We start from the raw sequence: 13,936 nt of genomic DNA, 5'->3' as shown, positions 1-13,936 counted from the left end.
AATGTAGAGAATTTAAAATATATATATATTAACCTGACGTGCGTGTGTGTGTGTGTGTGTGTGCGCGCGCGCGCGTTGAATGGGTCGGATAAGTTCTGCTCCGCCCTCGCTGACAGTCAGCAGGTACACACACACACACGCACGCTAGCTCATACTCGCATTCACTCTCAACTTTAAACTTTCCCAGCGTTCCTGCTGGCTTCGGGACAGCGCGTGCGGATTCTACACTTGAAGTGATTGGATTTCTCGACATGGATCTGTGGAGATATAATCTGAGTCGAACAGGTTTGTGAAGTCTTAATTCATTTAGGAACATGGGAATGAGTGAAACGGCGCCCTCCTGACAGTGTTTTCGATCGCTCCCGCGAAGTTCTTGTTTTATCTGGATAATGTTTTTTTTCCCCCCGTCGCATTTTTTTCTTAACGTTGGACCGCATGGGAAACATTTCCAGGCGTTCACAGTGGGATTGTTTTACGTGTGTTTTCTACGGCTTGATCAGAGTGGAATAACTGAGACATTGTTGCATTGACGGATACGGTGATTCTGCTACAACCTGCTACATTCTGGAATGTTTGGAATCCTTTGAAGTGGACGCGGCGCACCGCACACTAATGGAGCCATTATGACGTCACGTTATCAATCACGACGCGCGGGATGCCACGGGGAAATCTGTAATATTGAAATGACCTTTAGGCGATCATATTAAACTCTTTTTGTGGTTTAAATCAATGCTCGCGCCAGGAGGCTGTCCGCTGTCAATCACTCTGTCAGTCATGTTCTGTCAGTGATACAGGCCAGTCACCAACTGAAGTTCCATTAAATTGTTAATAATATTTTTTCAAATCTCAACCCTGCTGAGCTTTAAAAAAAAAAGCACAAAAAAAAACCTACCCACTCTAAAAGCCACTGTTTTTTTTTGGACCGTTTCAGTGACCTCTAAGGATTTTCCTGTCTTTTATCTGAGCTCTGATTGGACGGATAGCTTTGTGGACAGTGCATCATGTATGGCCGGGGCCCGCCGCTGCAGCCAGGACAATGAGGGTTCCTGTGCGGCGATTGGCCGGGCTCTGGCCGTGGCTGCTCATGGCTGTCTTGCAGGTGGCGTTGGGCCACACGGGCCTGGAACTAGCCGCTGCTGTGGAGTCCGAACGCTCCGCACCCCGAGCCATGATCAAGGTGTCACTGCTGAAACAGGAGCCCACCAGCAGGCCAATCACCCTAGAAGGGGTGTTCGCCGGGGACAGCGCAGGCTATGCTGAAGGAAAACTGATGCAGGTAAGAGCTGGAAGATGTTTTCAGGTTTTTTTAGCCATGCATTGGACTGATGTTCTTTGTTGGCATCTTCTTGGAATTTTCCATTCTTTGTAGTGGAAAAAGGTTCTTTAGATTATTTAAAATGTTCTTTATACTGGGAAAAATGGTTCAAGAACTGTTCACTGAAAGGTTCTTGAAATGGAGGTTCTATTGCATTGCTGCGAAAACCCCTTTATAGAGTCAAGGTAACAACGCAGGATCTGTAAGGAAATACAGTTGTGTATCTCATGCATCTTTGCTCTTGGAGGCTTTAACTGGCAGACATTGGCATTAAAAAGTATTTGGACTCTTTTGACATTGTCTGAATGTCAGTGCATTAGATGTTAGATCAAAGCAAGTGTCATTTATTGTAAAGAAACCGCACAAGCGCACAATCACATTCATTTTTGACTATTTTTTGGCGCCACTGTAGATGTTTTGTCATATAGTACCAGAAAACAGTTCTTTGCATGATCATTTTGGTCTTGGAGGCTTTAACTGGCAGACAGTGACCCTAAAAAGTATTTGGACAACTGAGCAACACTTAAAACTGTTTGAAAGTCAATGCATTATTGTTAGATCAAAGCAAGTGGCACTTGTTCTAAAGAAACAGCACATGCATGCTCTTCTAACAAAACGGTTAACAAATTAAAAATGCAATAACTTTCTGTTTATTTTGGACTTTTCATTTAAATTTTTAGGCCATGATACAAGTCATGTAGTACCAGAAACACCAACAATTCTTTGCATGATTACTTTCGGTCGTGGAAGCTTTAACTTGCAGACAGTGAATGTAAAAAGTATTTGGACACCTAAAACTGTCAGAATGTCATTGCATTAGATATTAGATCAAAGAAAGTGTCATTTGTCACTCTTCTAACAAAACATTTGGCAGAATAAATGCAATCACATTCTGCTTATTTCAAACTATTATATATAATAATTTTGTGGCCACTATAGATGTTTTGTCACATAGTACCAGAAACGCCAGCAGCTCTTTGCATGATCAATAACAGAAGTCTATAGAGTTTGCTGATGGCATAGTGTACATGTTGTCGTCTTGCATGCAGAATCACTCACCTGGGAAGTCATCGAATGCATCTGTGTGAGTGCCAAGAACCGCCCGGGTCTTATTGGAGCTGATAGATTTGTGGTGTTGTAAACTGTTAGGTCTGTTCTCTGAGGCCATACTGCCAGATGTTCGGGCTTTGAAGGCTGCGAGTTCTGTGATTCTCTGCAAGAGCCATCCAGATCAAGCCAGAGGGGATGCACTAACTGTAAATGGATCTTGAAAGCCTTTATCCCTGTGGGAAAGAGTTATTGCATCATAAAAATAAACTAAATCCGATTTTTTGTTAGTGCAGTGCGTGTTTGTGATCAGCTTGATGAGGTTGCGTTTGAATTTGACAGCAGTTCACATTAAGAGATGATTGCTTCATTAGACACGGATGAAGAAAAGTGTTTCTGGAGATTTGTTTTATTGGCAAAATGCATTTAGCTTCTCTGTTCTGTTGTAGCTGCATTTTTGCTTTATCTTAAGAAAGTGTGAGCGGTGTGAGTGCAAAATGCGCTGTGTTGTGGGTGGTTGCTAAGGTGTTCTGAGTGGTTGCTAGGTGGTTTCTTACTGTTTCAAGTGAGGAAAGTCCACCCTCAAATCTCTGTGATATTCTGGTCTCTCTTCAGTGTAAGTCTGAGAGTTTATTTAGGCCGTTTTATCAAAATCACAAATGTTTTGAGGTGTTATTCATGCCGCCGGTAACTAGTATCTACATGCAAAGTGTAAATTATGAATGCAAGCCCATGCAAAAGAACATTGTGGGTTTGTAACTCAAAGGTTGAAAGTTCAAGCTCTGTAAAGGGTGTTTTGTGAACTGTGTCGAGTCGCTGAAGGTGGCAGTTGTATTTGAGCGAGTGCTTTGCATTGGTTAAGAAACATCCGCTGAGTAGAACTAATTATCAGAAAGATAATGCATGCACGTGTGTTTGATTTACAGAAGGGTATCAGTCTCTTGCTTATAGAGAGCGTGTCGAACAGACAGATGCTTTTTGTTGCAGTGCCAACCTGTTGAAACAGGCCTGGCTTGCTTTGGCGCATCGTCCTCCTGCATAATGTTCCCTTCCTCTAGGGGACAAAGTGATAGAAGCAGGTGGGGGTAGGGGGAAGTTTCTATCTTTTCTTCCCTCACTTTTTCCTTTGGCCAGCCCACATGAATTCAACATTACGGCTTTTATCTACTGCTGGGAAGAATGATATCCAATGATCTACTGTATAGCATGTTTGTATGCAGTGCATCAAATTATGGAGTGCACTAGGGCTGGACGAATTATGTCTCTATATTTTTTGGTCTTTTGACAATATTTGATATATAAATCTGGATATTTATATGTATTTGCTTTGAAATTGCTTGGGGTTTTTAATTGTATTTTTGCTATTTAGATTCAAAAGTGTTTAATATAAAAAGTTACATACAGTAAAAATCTAGTTAAAATGGTAATAAATGCATGTTTTCCACAATGTTTTACAACACATGACCACAAGGAAAAATACATCTAAAACTATATACTTTTAATCTTTTAATAAATATCTGGAAAATGTTATGTACTTGCTTTATGTGTGTGTGTGTGTGTATGTATATATATATATATATATTAGGGTTGGGCCGATAGACGATGCCATCGTTGAGCCGGCATCGAGCCCACCCCATTCCTGCTATTATACCTGGCATTGAAACTGGTATCGTGCTTTTGAATGCACGATCACTTTTAGTTTCACTTTCACTTTCGAGGTTCGCGATCGCACGTACTCTGTTTATACTATGGAGCGGCAGGACTTGCCACACATTTTACAAGATTATATGTTTGTCAGTGGTACTGAGGATCTGCAAATCATTCGCCATCGTCCTCAGTCATCTCTCCTTACTCTGTTTATTTGGTAAGTGAAATTATATGTACTGTAGGATGTAACAGGCAACCGTTACACCGTGTCTACACCGGACGCGACAGTTGTCTGGTCGCGCCGTGCCGCATCAGCTAAAGTCTGTCTACACTGGACGCAACAAAGCGACCATTGAAAATCATTTGAAATTTGTGTCAGCACGTCATAAATAGAACGCGGCAGCAGTTTACTGTCGGGGATTTGTCGTGTCGCGCCGCATCCAGTGTAGACAGCATCACTGATTATAATGAGTTCTATAGACTGATCTATATATAATAAATCTCTATTATAGATCAGTGGTTCTATAGTATTTTGTCGCGCTGCGCCACTCTTGTCCAGTGTAGACACGGTGTTAGGAATACATATATTGTCCATTGTTGCTATTTACATTAAAAATGTTTAATATAAAAAGTAACATATAGTGAAAATCTAGTTAAAATAATCAGGGCTTGCTTTCCCACCACATTTTTCACCAAATGAACAATACAATAATTTTGATATCTAGATTTTGTTTTTCTTAAACTGTATCTTTTTTTCTATGTTTTAATAAATATTGGAACATTTATATGTTTTTGCTTTTAAATAGTTTTTACATTAAAATACATAACAAATCTTGTTAAATTAATCAAGGCCCAATCATGTTTTTCACCAAATGAACACAAGGAAGAACATATTTTTCTTCTAAAACAATGTACATTTTTAAAACAATTAAATACAGTAAAACTCTCATTTTTAAATATCAAGGCCTGTTTTCCACAACATTTATCACCAAATGAAAAGAAGAATATTTACAATATTTTTCTAGACATTTTTTTCTAAAACTTTTTTCGATCTTTTAATAAATAAAAATTCTGCTTGTAGTGATGACACTACTAAAAGGTTAAAATCGAGTTCTGAATTAATTTCATACGTTTGAACTGATTCACGGAATCTAAAATCAGAGGAAAAATAGCTAAATTTGTCTAATGATGATCTTTTAGCCAAATGAAAAGTGCATTAAAATCATTATGATGTTCAGTGTTGCTTATTGTTATATTTCCAGTCAAATACATGGTGAAGGTTCAACATATATGTCACCTGGCCCTAAAGTCTATGGTTCATTTGCCTCCGTATTTAACTCCAGACTGAACGAAGTGAAGCAACAGCCTGCCTCTTTAGTTAAGTGTGCTGGATTAGTGCTTTTCCAGGCGTGTCTGCCTTCGCTGTCCTCGGGCGGCTCTGAATTCGCCACGTTGAGGATGACAGCCAGTTTTCATAACCACCAGTAATTACACATCTCCCATCCCATTTGATCTTCCTAAGCATGTTGTTTCTCCAGGCCACAGGTTGGCGAGCGGCGCTACCCAAATTTGACTGGCTTTTCTGGGCCGGACGGCGGATCACAGGCAGAGAAAAACAAGATCAGACATGATGATGGTGGAAATGTTTTATTTAAGGAGAAACGGCCTCTCGGCGCAGCCACTGGTCTTTAATGGATGCCGATCATACGTGCTCTGTTTATTTTGAATTATAAATGTGCAATTTGATTTGACACAAGTGGTACCTTTTGCTGTTTAAACCAGAAATATATTAGATTTTTATATATATATATATATATATCTCGTTCTAATATTCAAGTACAGACGTACTATTTGTATGTCAGTAAGACGTATGACATGATGTCTTTTTACCACACCAATTTTCTTTCATAACTATCCATATGCATAGTGTAAGCATAACAACTTTTCAAAAAACCACCAAAGACTTGTCTTTAGTGTTGTTTATGCCAACAAAGCAACACAGCGACCCCCAAAATGTATTTAAATATGGAATAAATATTATAAATTAGGAAGCTTGTTTCCCCCACAGGATAAAAACAAGGTTATTATGACTTTCTCACAAATCAGACTTTTTTCCCCACAACTCTGTTTGTATGAAAAAAAGGAGAGATATAAACTCAGAATTGCAAGATATTAACTCGCAATTGCAAGAAAAAAGGCTGAATTGTGAGAGAAAAAGTCGCAGCTAAGTTTTTCTAATTTTGTTTTGGTGAAACAAAACAGAATTGCGAGAGGAAAAAAGTCAGAATTGAGTTGACCCTTCGCCGGGAGTTTGATTGACAGGCGATCTGACCAATCATAACACAGAATCTGCTATTTTGTCCGATAAACAAACCAGACTGGAGAGTAGATTAATGTCGGTGGACTTCAACTTGAAAAATAGTGTGTATTGACATCTTTCTGCGGTTGAAACAAGATACCTTCTGATGTTCACTCATGTGTATTGTGTGCTATAACTAGTAAAGAGGAAGAGATGATCGGTTCATGTGCCGCTTGAACTGAGACGCTACAGTGGTCTGTCACCACACATTAAAGAGCCACAAAACGGCATTTATTGTTTGAATTTCTTAAAAAATTAACAAAATTAGAAAGCTGATACTTGCTTTGTCTCGTTTGTTGGCACGTTGTCAGTTTCCTCTTTGCTCCGCCATGTATTTTTCACTGCGTGAGAACATGGTGTGTGGCATGAGAGCGCCATGGCTGGTCGGATGTAGCAACGGTAACTAAGGGGGGGCAGGTCTTTGTGAAGGGTCAGTTGTGAGAAGTCGCAAATGCATTTTTAAAAATATTTTGTGGAAACAAAACCGAATTGCAAGGAAAAATGTCAGAATTGAGAGATAAAAAGTCGCAATTATCTTTTTTTTTTATTTCATTGCAGAAGCAAAACAGAATTGCCAGGAGGAAAACATTGGACTTGTGAGATAAAAAGTCACAAATTTTTTTTTTCATTGCAGAAATAAAACAGAATTACAAGAAAAGTCTGAATTGTGAGAAGTCACAATAATCTTTTTTATTTATTTATTTGTTATTATTTGGTGGAAACGGGCTTCCATATTTAAATGTCAGGATGTATTGCATTGCATTAAATAAAAAAAAAAAACATCAAAGCATTTATTGTAAAGAAGATGCACATGCACACTTAAGCAAAGCAAAAATGCAATGACACATTTGGACACTTCAGTCACGCTTATGTTTTGGGTGCATGGAGGCCAGTGTTGAGGGAAGAATTTATTTCCAAATGTTTGACTCCATGATTCTGAATCTAGCAGTGGCTGTGAGGGTCCAGTTTGAGCCTCTGGTGGGTCAATTAAACGATGCTAACCCATTTTAAAGAGTGTGCTTTCCTTCTAAGTCTATTAGATTAGTTTCTTCCTTCTTCCCTCCCCGTTTGTTTGGCGCTTCGTGGAGGAGAGGTTAGCTTAACCTTTGTAAACACTCACAAAGAGCGCTATCAGGTTATACTGAGCCCCTGACTGAAGCTACGGATCTAAGATCAGATCCTCTTACCTACAGTAGTGCTGGGTGAAATGGGTTCGGTAGAGATTTTGCTCTTCTGCTTATATTGCAGTAAATAAATCCATTCAAAAGTGAAAGAAATGAATGTGTTTATTCAGAAATGATGCATTAAACTGATCAAAAGTGACAGTAAAGACATTTATAAAGTTACAAACGATTTCTATTTCAAACAAATGCTGAACTTTTGAACTTTCTATTCATCTGTGAATAAAATGCATCACGGTTTCCACAAAAATATGAAGCAGCACAACTGTTTTCAGCATTGATAATAATCAGGAATGTTTCTTGAGCAGCAAATCAGCATATTAGAACGATTTCTGAAGATCATGTGACACTGAAGACTGGAGTAATGATGCTGAAAATTCAGCTTTGATCACAGGAATAAATTACATTTTACAATATATTCACATAGAAAACAGCTATTTTAAATCGCAACAATATTTCACACTTTTAAAGTTTTCACTGTATTTTCAAATAAATGCAGCCTTGCTGAGCAGAAGAGACTTCTTTTGAAAACAAAACAATCTTACAGACCCACAAAATTTTTATACTGTATATATGCATATGTTTTCATTCAGTTTTCAGCAAAAATAACTACTTATGATGTATGATCTGATCAAACCACCAGCCCAGCTCTCACCTAACCTTTACCATCATCAACTGATCTCGTGTGACCTCTACAGAAATGGCTTATTGGATTACGACGAGCGTGACCGCAGACGTTAGAATTAGCCGAGCAGGTGCACTCGACGTCTTGGCAGCCTCGTATCTATCGTGTAACTCTCCACTTTTCTTCTAAACAATCTCCTGTCCTGTCTGATCTCTCAGGAGGACGGATGATAGGGAGGCTGGGATGGATGCGTTAATGGAGTACGAGATCAAAGCGTTAGGTTGAAAACGTGAGTCTAGATGATTAAAAAGGAGCTTGTTTACTCTGCACTTCCGATAGGCCTCCCCTCCCCTCATTCAGATGGCTTTCCTGTCTATATTTCCCTCTTGGAAACTGATAACAGGCTGTCTGTCCGTCAGCCCGCCCCTCCTCTCGGCTCCCGACCTGTTGATGTTTGTCTTCCAGTCTGCAAATTGAAAGCTTTTGCTTTAGTCTCCTAATGTTGCTCTCATCTCTAAAAAATCTCTCGTGTCTCCTCTTGAGTTTCAGAAGAGATCTCAGCATAAACGCAAACATTTCTCATCGGGTTCTCCCAAGATCAAAGATCTGTTCTGACAAAAACTTGGTGTAGAAACAATTTTCACTCAGAAATAGGTAAACTTCACAATTAATTACAAAGATATGGAAAGTAAGGCACTGAATAAAATGTAAAAATTTGTAGTAGAAAAACTGAAAGAGTAATTTTCTTTCATTGAAATAAAACCGAATTAAAAAAATATTAGATGAAAAACGTAAAGCTCGAAAGTTGAAAAAGGTTTAGAAATGTGAACATTAGAAATGCTGCCTTGTCAACTAACTGAAATAAACAAGCTTATGTTGAGGTATTAACATTAATAAACACTAAAACAAATAAAAATCAATGAAAGTAAAATATAAAAAATATATAAAAATATTTAAAAAATTTAAAATAAATGATCACAACAATTACTAAAAGTTAAACTAAAATTAAAATGAAAACTGAAAATATAAAAATATTTTTTTAATATTTTTAATATTAATGGATTCGATAATAATATTTAAATAATATGTTTGTTTTTTTTTTATAAATTCTATAATAGTATATAAATAATACTAAAATGACACTGGGTCTGGGTTGCTGTCCACGTTAATTTGGTGTAAAAACAATTTTCACTCAGAAAGAAATTGCTGCATTTCACAATTAAATAAAACAAATATTAGATGAAAACCTTACAATGGGGGAAAAAAACTTTAGAAATATTGAAAATGTTTAGAAATGCAGCCTTGCCACTTAACTGAAAAGTTAGACAAGTAAACAAGTAAATGACTGAAACTAGAACTGAAATAAAAATCAATGAAATACATATATAGGAATAAAAATATTTAATAAAAATAAATTTGAAAAATATTTAAAAAATGACAACATCAACAAAATCACTAAAACCTAAACTAAAATTAAAAGGAAAACTGAAAATATAAAAATATTTATAATATTAATAAATTGTAAAATAGTGCCTAAATAAAATATAAATCATTTGTAATTTTACTATATTCAATAATAGTATATAAATAATAATAAAATAACAATGGATCTGGGTTGCTGTTCACATTAATTTGGTGTAGAAACAAATTTTCACTCAGAAATCAGTACATTTCACAATTAAAATGAACTGAAATAAAATAAAAATATTAGACGAAAAACTTAAATTTAAAAGAAATATAAAAAAATGTTTAGAAATGTTAAATTTAGAAATGCTGCCTTGCCAACTAACTGACAAGTTAGACAAGTTTAAGAAAACAAATAAATTACTGAAACTAAAAATTAAATAAAAAAAATCTATTAAAGATATATCAAAATAAAAATATTTGTAAAAGATGACAACATCACAACAAAATAAAAAAAATAAAATGAAAACTGAAATATGATTTTTTTTATATATTAATAAATTCTATAATAGTATCTGAATAATATAGAAATAATTTGTAATATTTCTAAATTCTATAATAGTATATAAATAATACTAAAATAACACTGAATCTAGGTTGCTGTCCACATTAATTTTAGCTTTTAATATGAGCTCTGTATACTTGTTATACATCAACTATTGACTCATTTTTGTTTCTTCTTATTTCTCCTCGGGAATTGTTGGAGAAGAAGTGTTTGAGTAAATGTCCTGAGCTTTTAAAGAGCAACATCTGAGCAATGACATTTCCTCTGCATAATATGAAAATGATCATTAGTTTGTTTAGTAACTAATTGTTTCAGGTCCTGATTTGCATTGTGAACACAGAACAATGCTGGAACAAAACTACCACACGTCTGGACTTTATAACAGTTACTTCAGTAATGTGAGTGAATGCAAACCACATTGCGTGTGCTTTCTGCAACATCATTCGCCCTAAAATTAGACCCTGTGAGTGCCAGCGTTAGCATTTGCTAACTGTGTCAGCGATTTGTAGGATGTTGTATTGAAGGCTAGCAGACGTTACAGGCTGTTGCAGTATATGATTGGGGTCACAGTACCATCGCTGCTGCTTGAATCAAAACGTGGGCCAATCAGATGACACGCTTTTATGGCCTACTAATAGCTTGTTGTTTCCTTTGTGTCATTGTGGAATTCTTGATGATTTGAATGAAGACGAGAGGAACAGGAAGGGACTCTGGATTTGTTTTTATGAAGCTGATTAAAGTGTGTGTCGTAGCATGTCCCGCGTTGAGATTTCACAAATGATTGGCCTGTGGTGGTTTTGAACTGTTAACTACCTGTAAAAGCCTGATTAATCCTCTGTTGACTCTTGTGTAAATCCATATTAAAACTCTATATGAACACTATAATCCCTCATTTAACTCTCTAATAGGCTTTTTACTAGAGATATGTACAGTTAACCATGGGGTTATATCTTTTTTAAACCTCCTGGTTAAAAGGATCGTCCTCGTGTAATTTCAAAACTGTATGACTTTTTAATATGTGGAACACAAAAGAAGATATTTGAAAGAATCTGCTGGTTTTGGGTTCAATTGACTTTCGTAGTATGTCAAAAAATTCTGTGGAAGTCAATGGGAACGGAAACTGTTTGTTTACCAACATTCTTCAAAATATCTTCTTTTGTGTTCCGCAGAAGAAAGAAACCCATAGAGGTTTGGAATGACATGAAGATGAGTAAACGATGACAGGATTGTCATTTTTGGGTGGACTGTCCCTTTAAGGACACCTTTAACGCTGGTTTAAGCAGTGTTTCACTTTTACATTTTGGTTTGCTTTATCCATTGGTTTTAAATCTTAACATGCTGTTGTTGTTTTATATTTGTTTAAACTTATTAACCAGATTTCACTGTGAAACATTTTTGCTGCAGTTAAATGAGCAATTAATGCATGAAATGCATCTTTCGGCTGTAGACGGGAGCTGTGAGCTCAGCGTTTCCATCAGCAGGTGTGTGTTGTCTGTTCCTTTACATATTTATCAGCGAGTCTTTGAATCGTTTACAGGGGGAATTTCCAATCACTAACACTTGGCTGTGATCTTTGTGAGGATTTTTCCTTATGCTTTTACAGTTTCCTTTTATGTTGTCTTCATGCAGCAACTCCAGTTGAGGTTGTAATGTGGCCGGTGTTCCCTTTTAATCGGTGATACTTTTTAAAGGAACACTGCACTATTTTTGAAAATAGACTCATTTTCCAACTCCCCTAGAGTTAAACAGTTGAATTTTACCGTTTTCGAATCCATTCAGCCGATCTCCGGGTCTGCTCAACTGTTTAACTCTAGGGGAGTTGGAAAATGAGCCTATTTTCAAAAATAGTGGAGTGTTCCTTTAAGAGGATGAATGCATGGAAAGGATGCTGCTTCTCTGAGTTTTATCGTGTTGACGGCGTGCTTTAGCTCACAGTCTGTCAGCGCGCTGAATACTCTCTGAGAAGATCCGTGTGTAAGTTCACATGCCGTCATCAAAGCAGCGCTTCTGTAACACATTCACCAGCTTCAACAGTAAATTTCACTCAATTACTGTCAGACAGTCAAACGTTTGGCTCGGAGCGGTGTTGCGGTTGTTGGTGAGAACTCTGCAATAAAAGATTATTGTTATTCAGCTTATTTGTTTCTTGGAAATATCGAAGGACTGCACTCAGCAACCTTTTATTTAGTGCTAATAAATGCATCCGATCGTGTCTGGTGGACGTGAAGATGCTAAACCAGCCTAATTATACAGGACTTCCTTAAGAACTTGACTTGACTGAAGGACAGTGAGCCAAAAATAAATATTGCATAATATTGTTGCAGTTATATTATTTTAAAATGTATTAAATTTACTACATTTTTAAATAATTACAAAATTAAATATATTTTACTTTTTTTTTTTTTTTTTATTAAACTCAATTATATTATTTTTTACATTTCAATGCAAAGATAAAAGAAAATAACGTTAAAATAAAATGAATGAATAAGCACATATGCATACATACATAAAAAATAGGGGAAAACATAACATCTGCATCTTCACATGCATCTTCGTATCTCATTCATTCCTTATTTACTTATTTGCTTACTTACTTACGGGATGGCGGCCAAATCAAAGCTCATCATGATTTGGTCACCTCTGGTTTATGCACTTATAGTTGCCTTCATTAACATTACAAATAAAAGTCTGAAGTTCACACTACTGTACCATTCAAAAGTTTTATTAATGGTTTTGAACGAAGTCTCTTCTGCTCACCAAGGCTATTGTTTTTGTTAAAAAATACAGTAAAACCTGTAATATTGTGCAATATTATCACAATTTCAAATAACCGTTTTCTATGGGAATATCTGTTCAAATGTAATTTATTTCTGTGATCAAAGCTGAATTTTTAGCATCATTACTCCAGTCTTCAGTGTCACATGATCTTCAGAAATCATTCTAATATGCTGATTTGCTGCTCAAGAAACATTTGATTATTACCAATGTTGAAAACTGAATATTTTTATTGAAACTGTTATCCATTTCTTTTCAAGATGAATAGAAAATGTATTTGAAAACATTTATTTGAAATATAAAACTCTTGTAACATTATAAATGTCATTAATGTACCCTTTGATCAATTTAATGCTAAATAAAAGTATTTAAAAATCTTACCGACCCCTAACTTTTGAACAGGAGTGTCTGTCCTGGTTTAGTTTAGCTAGGTAAGTGTGTGTGTGTGTGTGTGTGTGTGTGGTTGAAGTGGAGGGGATGCATGGCAAAGCTCTTAAAGTCACTGGGCCGCGGTCTCTTGTTTTAGTCATTAGAAGACAAAGGTATGCTGGGATGTATTTGTGTCTGTCAGTGGCATGTTATACAACACATTCCTCTGGAGTTTTCAGGCAAACAGTCTGTTAGAGCGGCTCCACCAGCCCTGCGTCGCATTACACACACCGTACACACACCGTACACACAGCAAACAGCAGCTAAACATGCTAATGGGCTTTTGTTTATCCCAGGGGTCCTATTATGCTCTTTTACAAAGTCTTGATGTTGTTTTGGGGGTGTACTAGAACAGGCTCTCATACTAGGTTGTTCGAAAAACACATTTTTCACATATTTTACATTATTACAACACCTCTCTCCCCAGTCTGGCATGAACGGCTCGAATAGTTCCTGTATCAAATGAAGGCCCGCCTTCTGAAATACGAAATGTGCTGTGATTGGTTAGCTGAGCCAGTGTGTGCTGTGATTGGTTAGCTGGGCCAGTGTGTGCTGTGATTGGTTAGCTGGGCCAGTGTGTGCTGTGATT

General features: G+C 36.7%; 1 protein-coding gene across 1 annotated transcript in view; it reads left to right on the top strand.

The window, feature by feature from the left end:
* Nucleotides 1–1,007: 1,007 nt before the first annotated feature.
* The window catches only part of LOC107654309 (E3 ubiquitin-protein ligase RNF43-like), a 109,801-nt gene continuing 96,872 nt past the window's right edge, over nucleotides 1,008–13,936 (top strand). The window contains exon 1 of the mRNA XM_016441334.1: nucleotides 1,008–1,276. Within this exon, the coding sequence (XP_016296820.1) occupies nucleotides 1,037–1,276 (240 nt within the window). The 5' untranslated portion in view covers nucleotides 1,008–1,036. The remainder of the gene's footprint in view (nucleotides 1,277–13,936) is intronic.

Source organism: Sinocyclocheilus anshuiensis, unplaced genomic scaffold (genome assembly GCF_001515605.1).
Source record: "Sinocyclocheilus anshuiensis isolate Anshui unplaced genomic scaffold, SAMN03320099.WGS_v1.1 scaffold163, whole genome shotgun sequence".
NCBI lineage: Eukaryota > Metazoa > Chordata > Actinopteri > Cypriniformes > Cyprinidae > Sinocyclocheilus > Sinocyclocheilus anshuiensis.
This window is presented reverse-complemented; position numbering and strand designations above follow the sequence as displayed.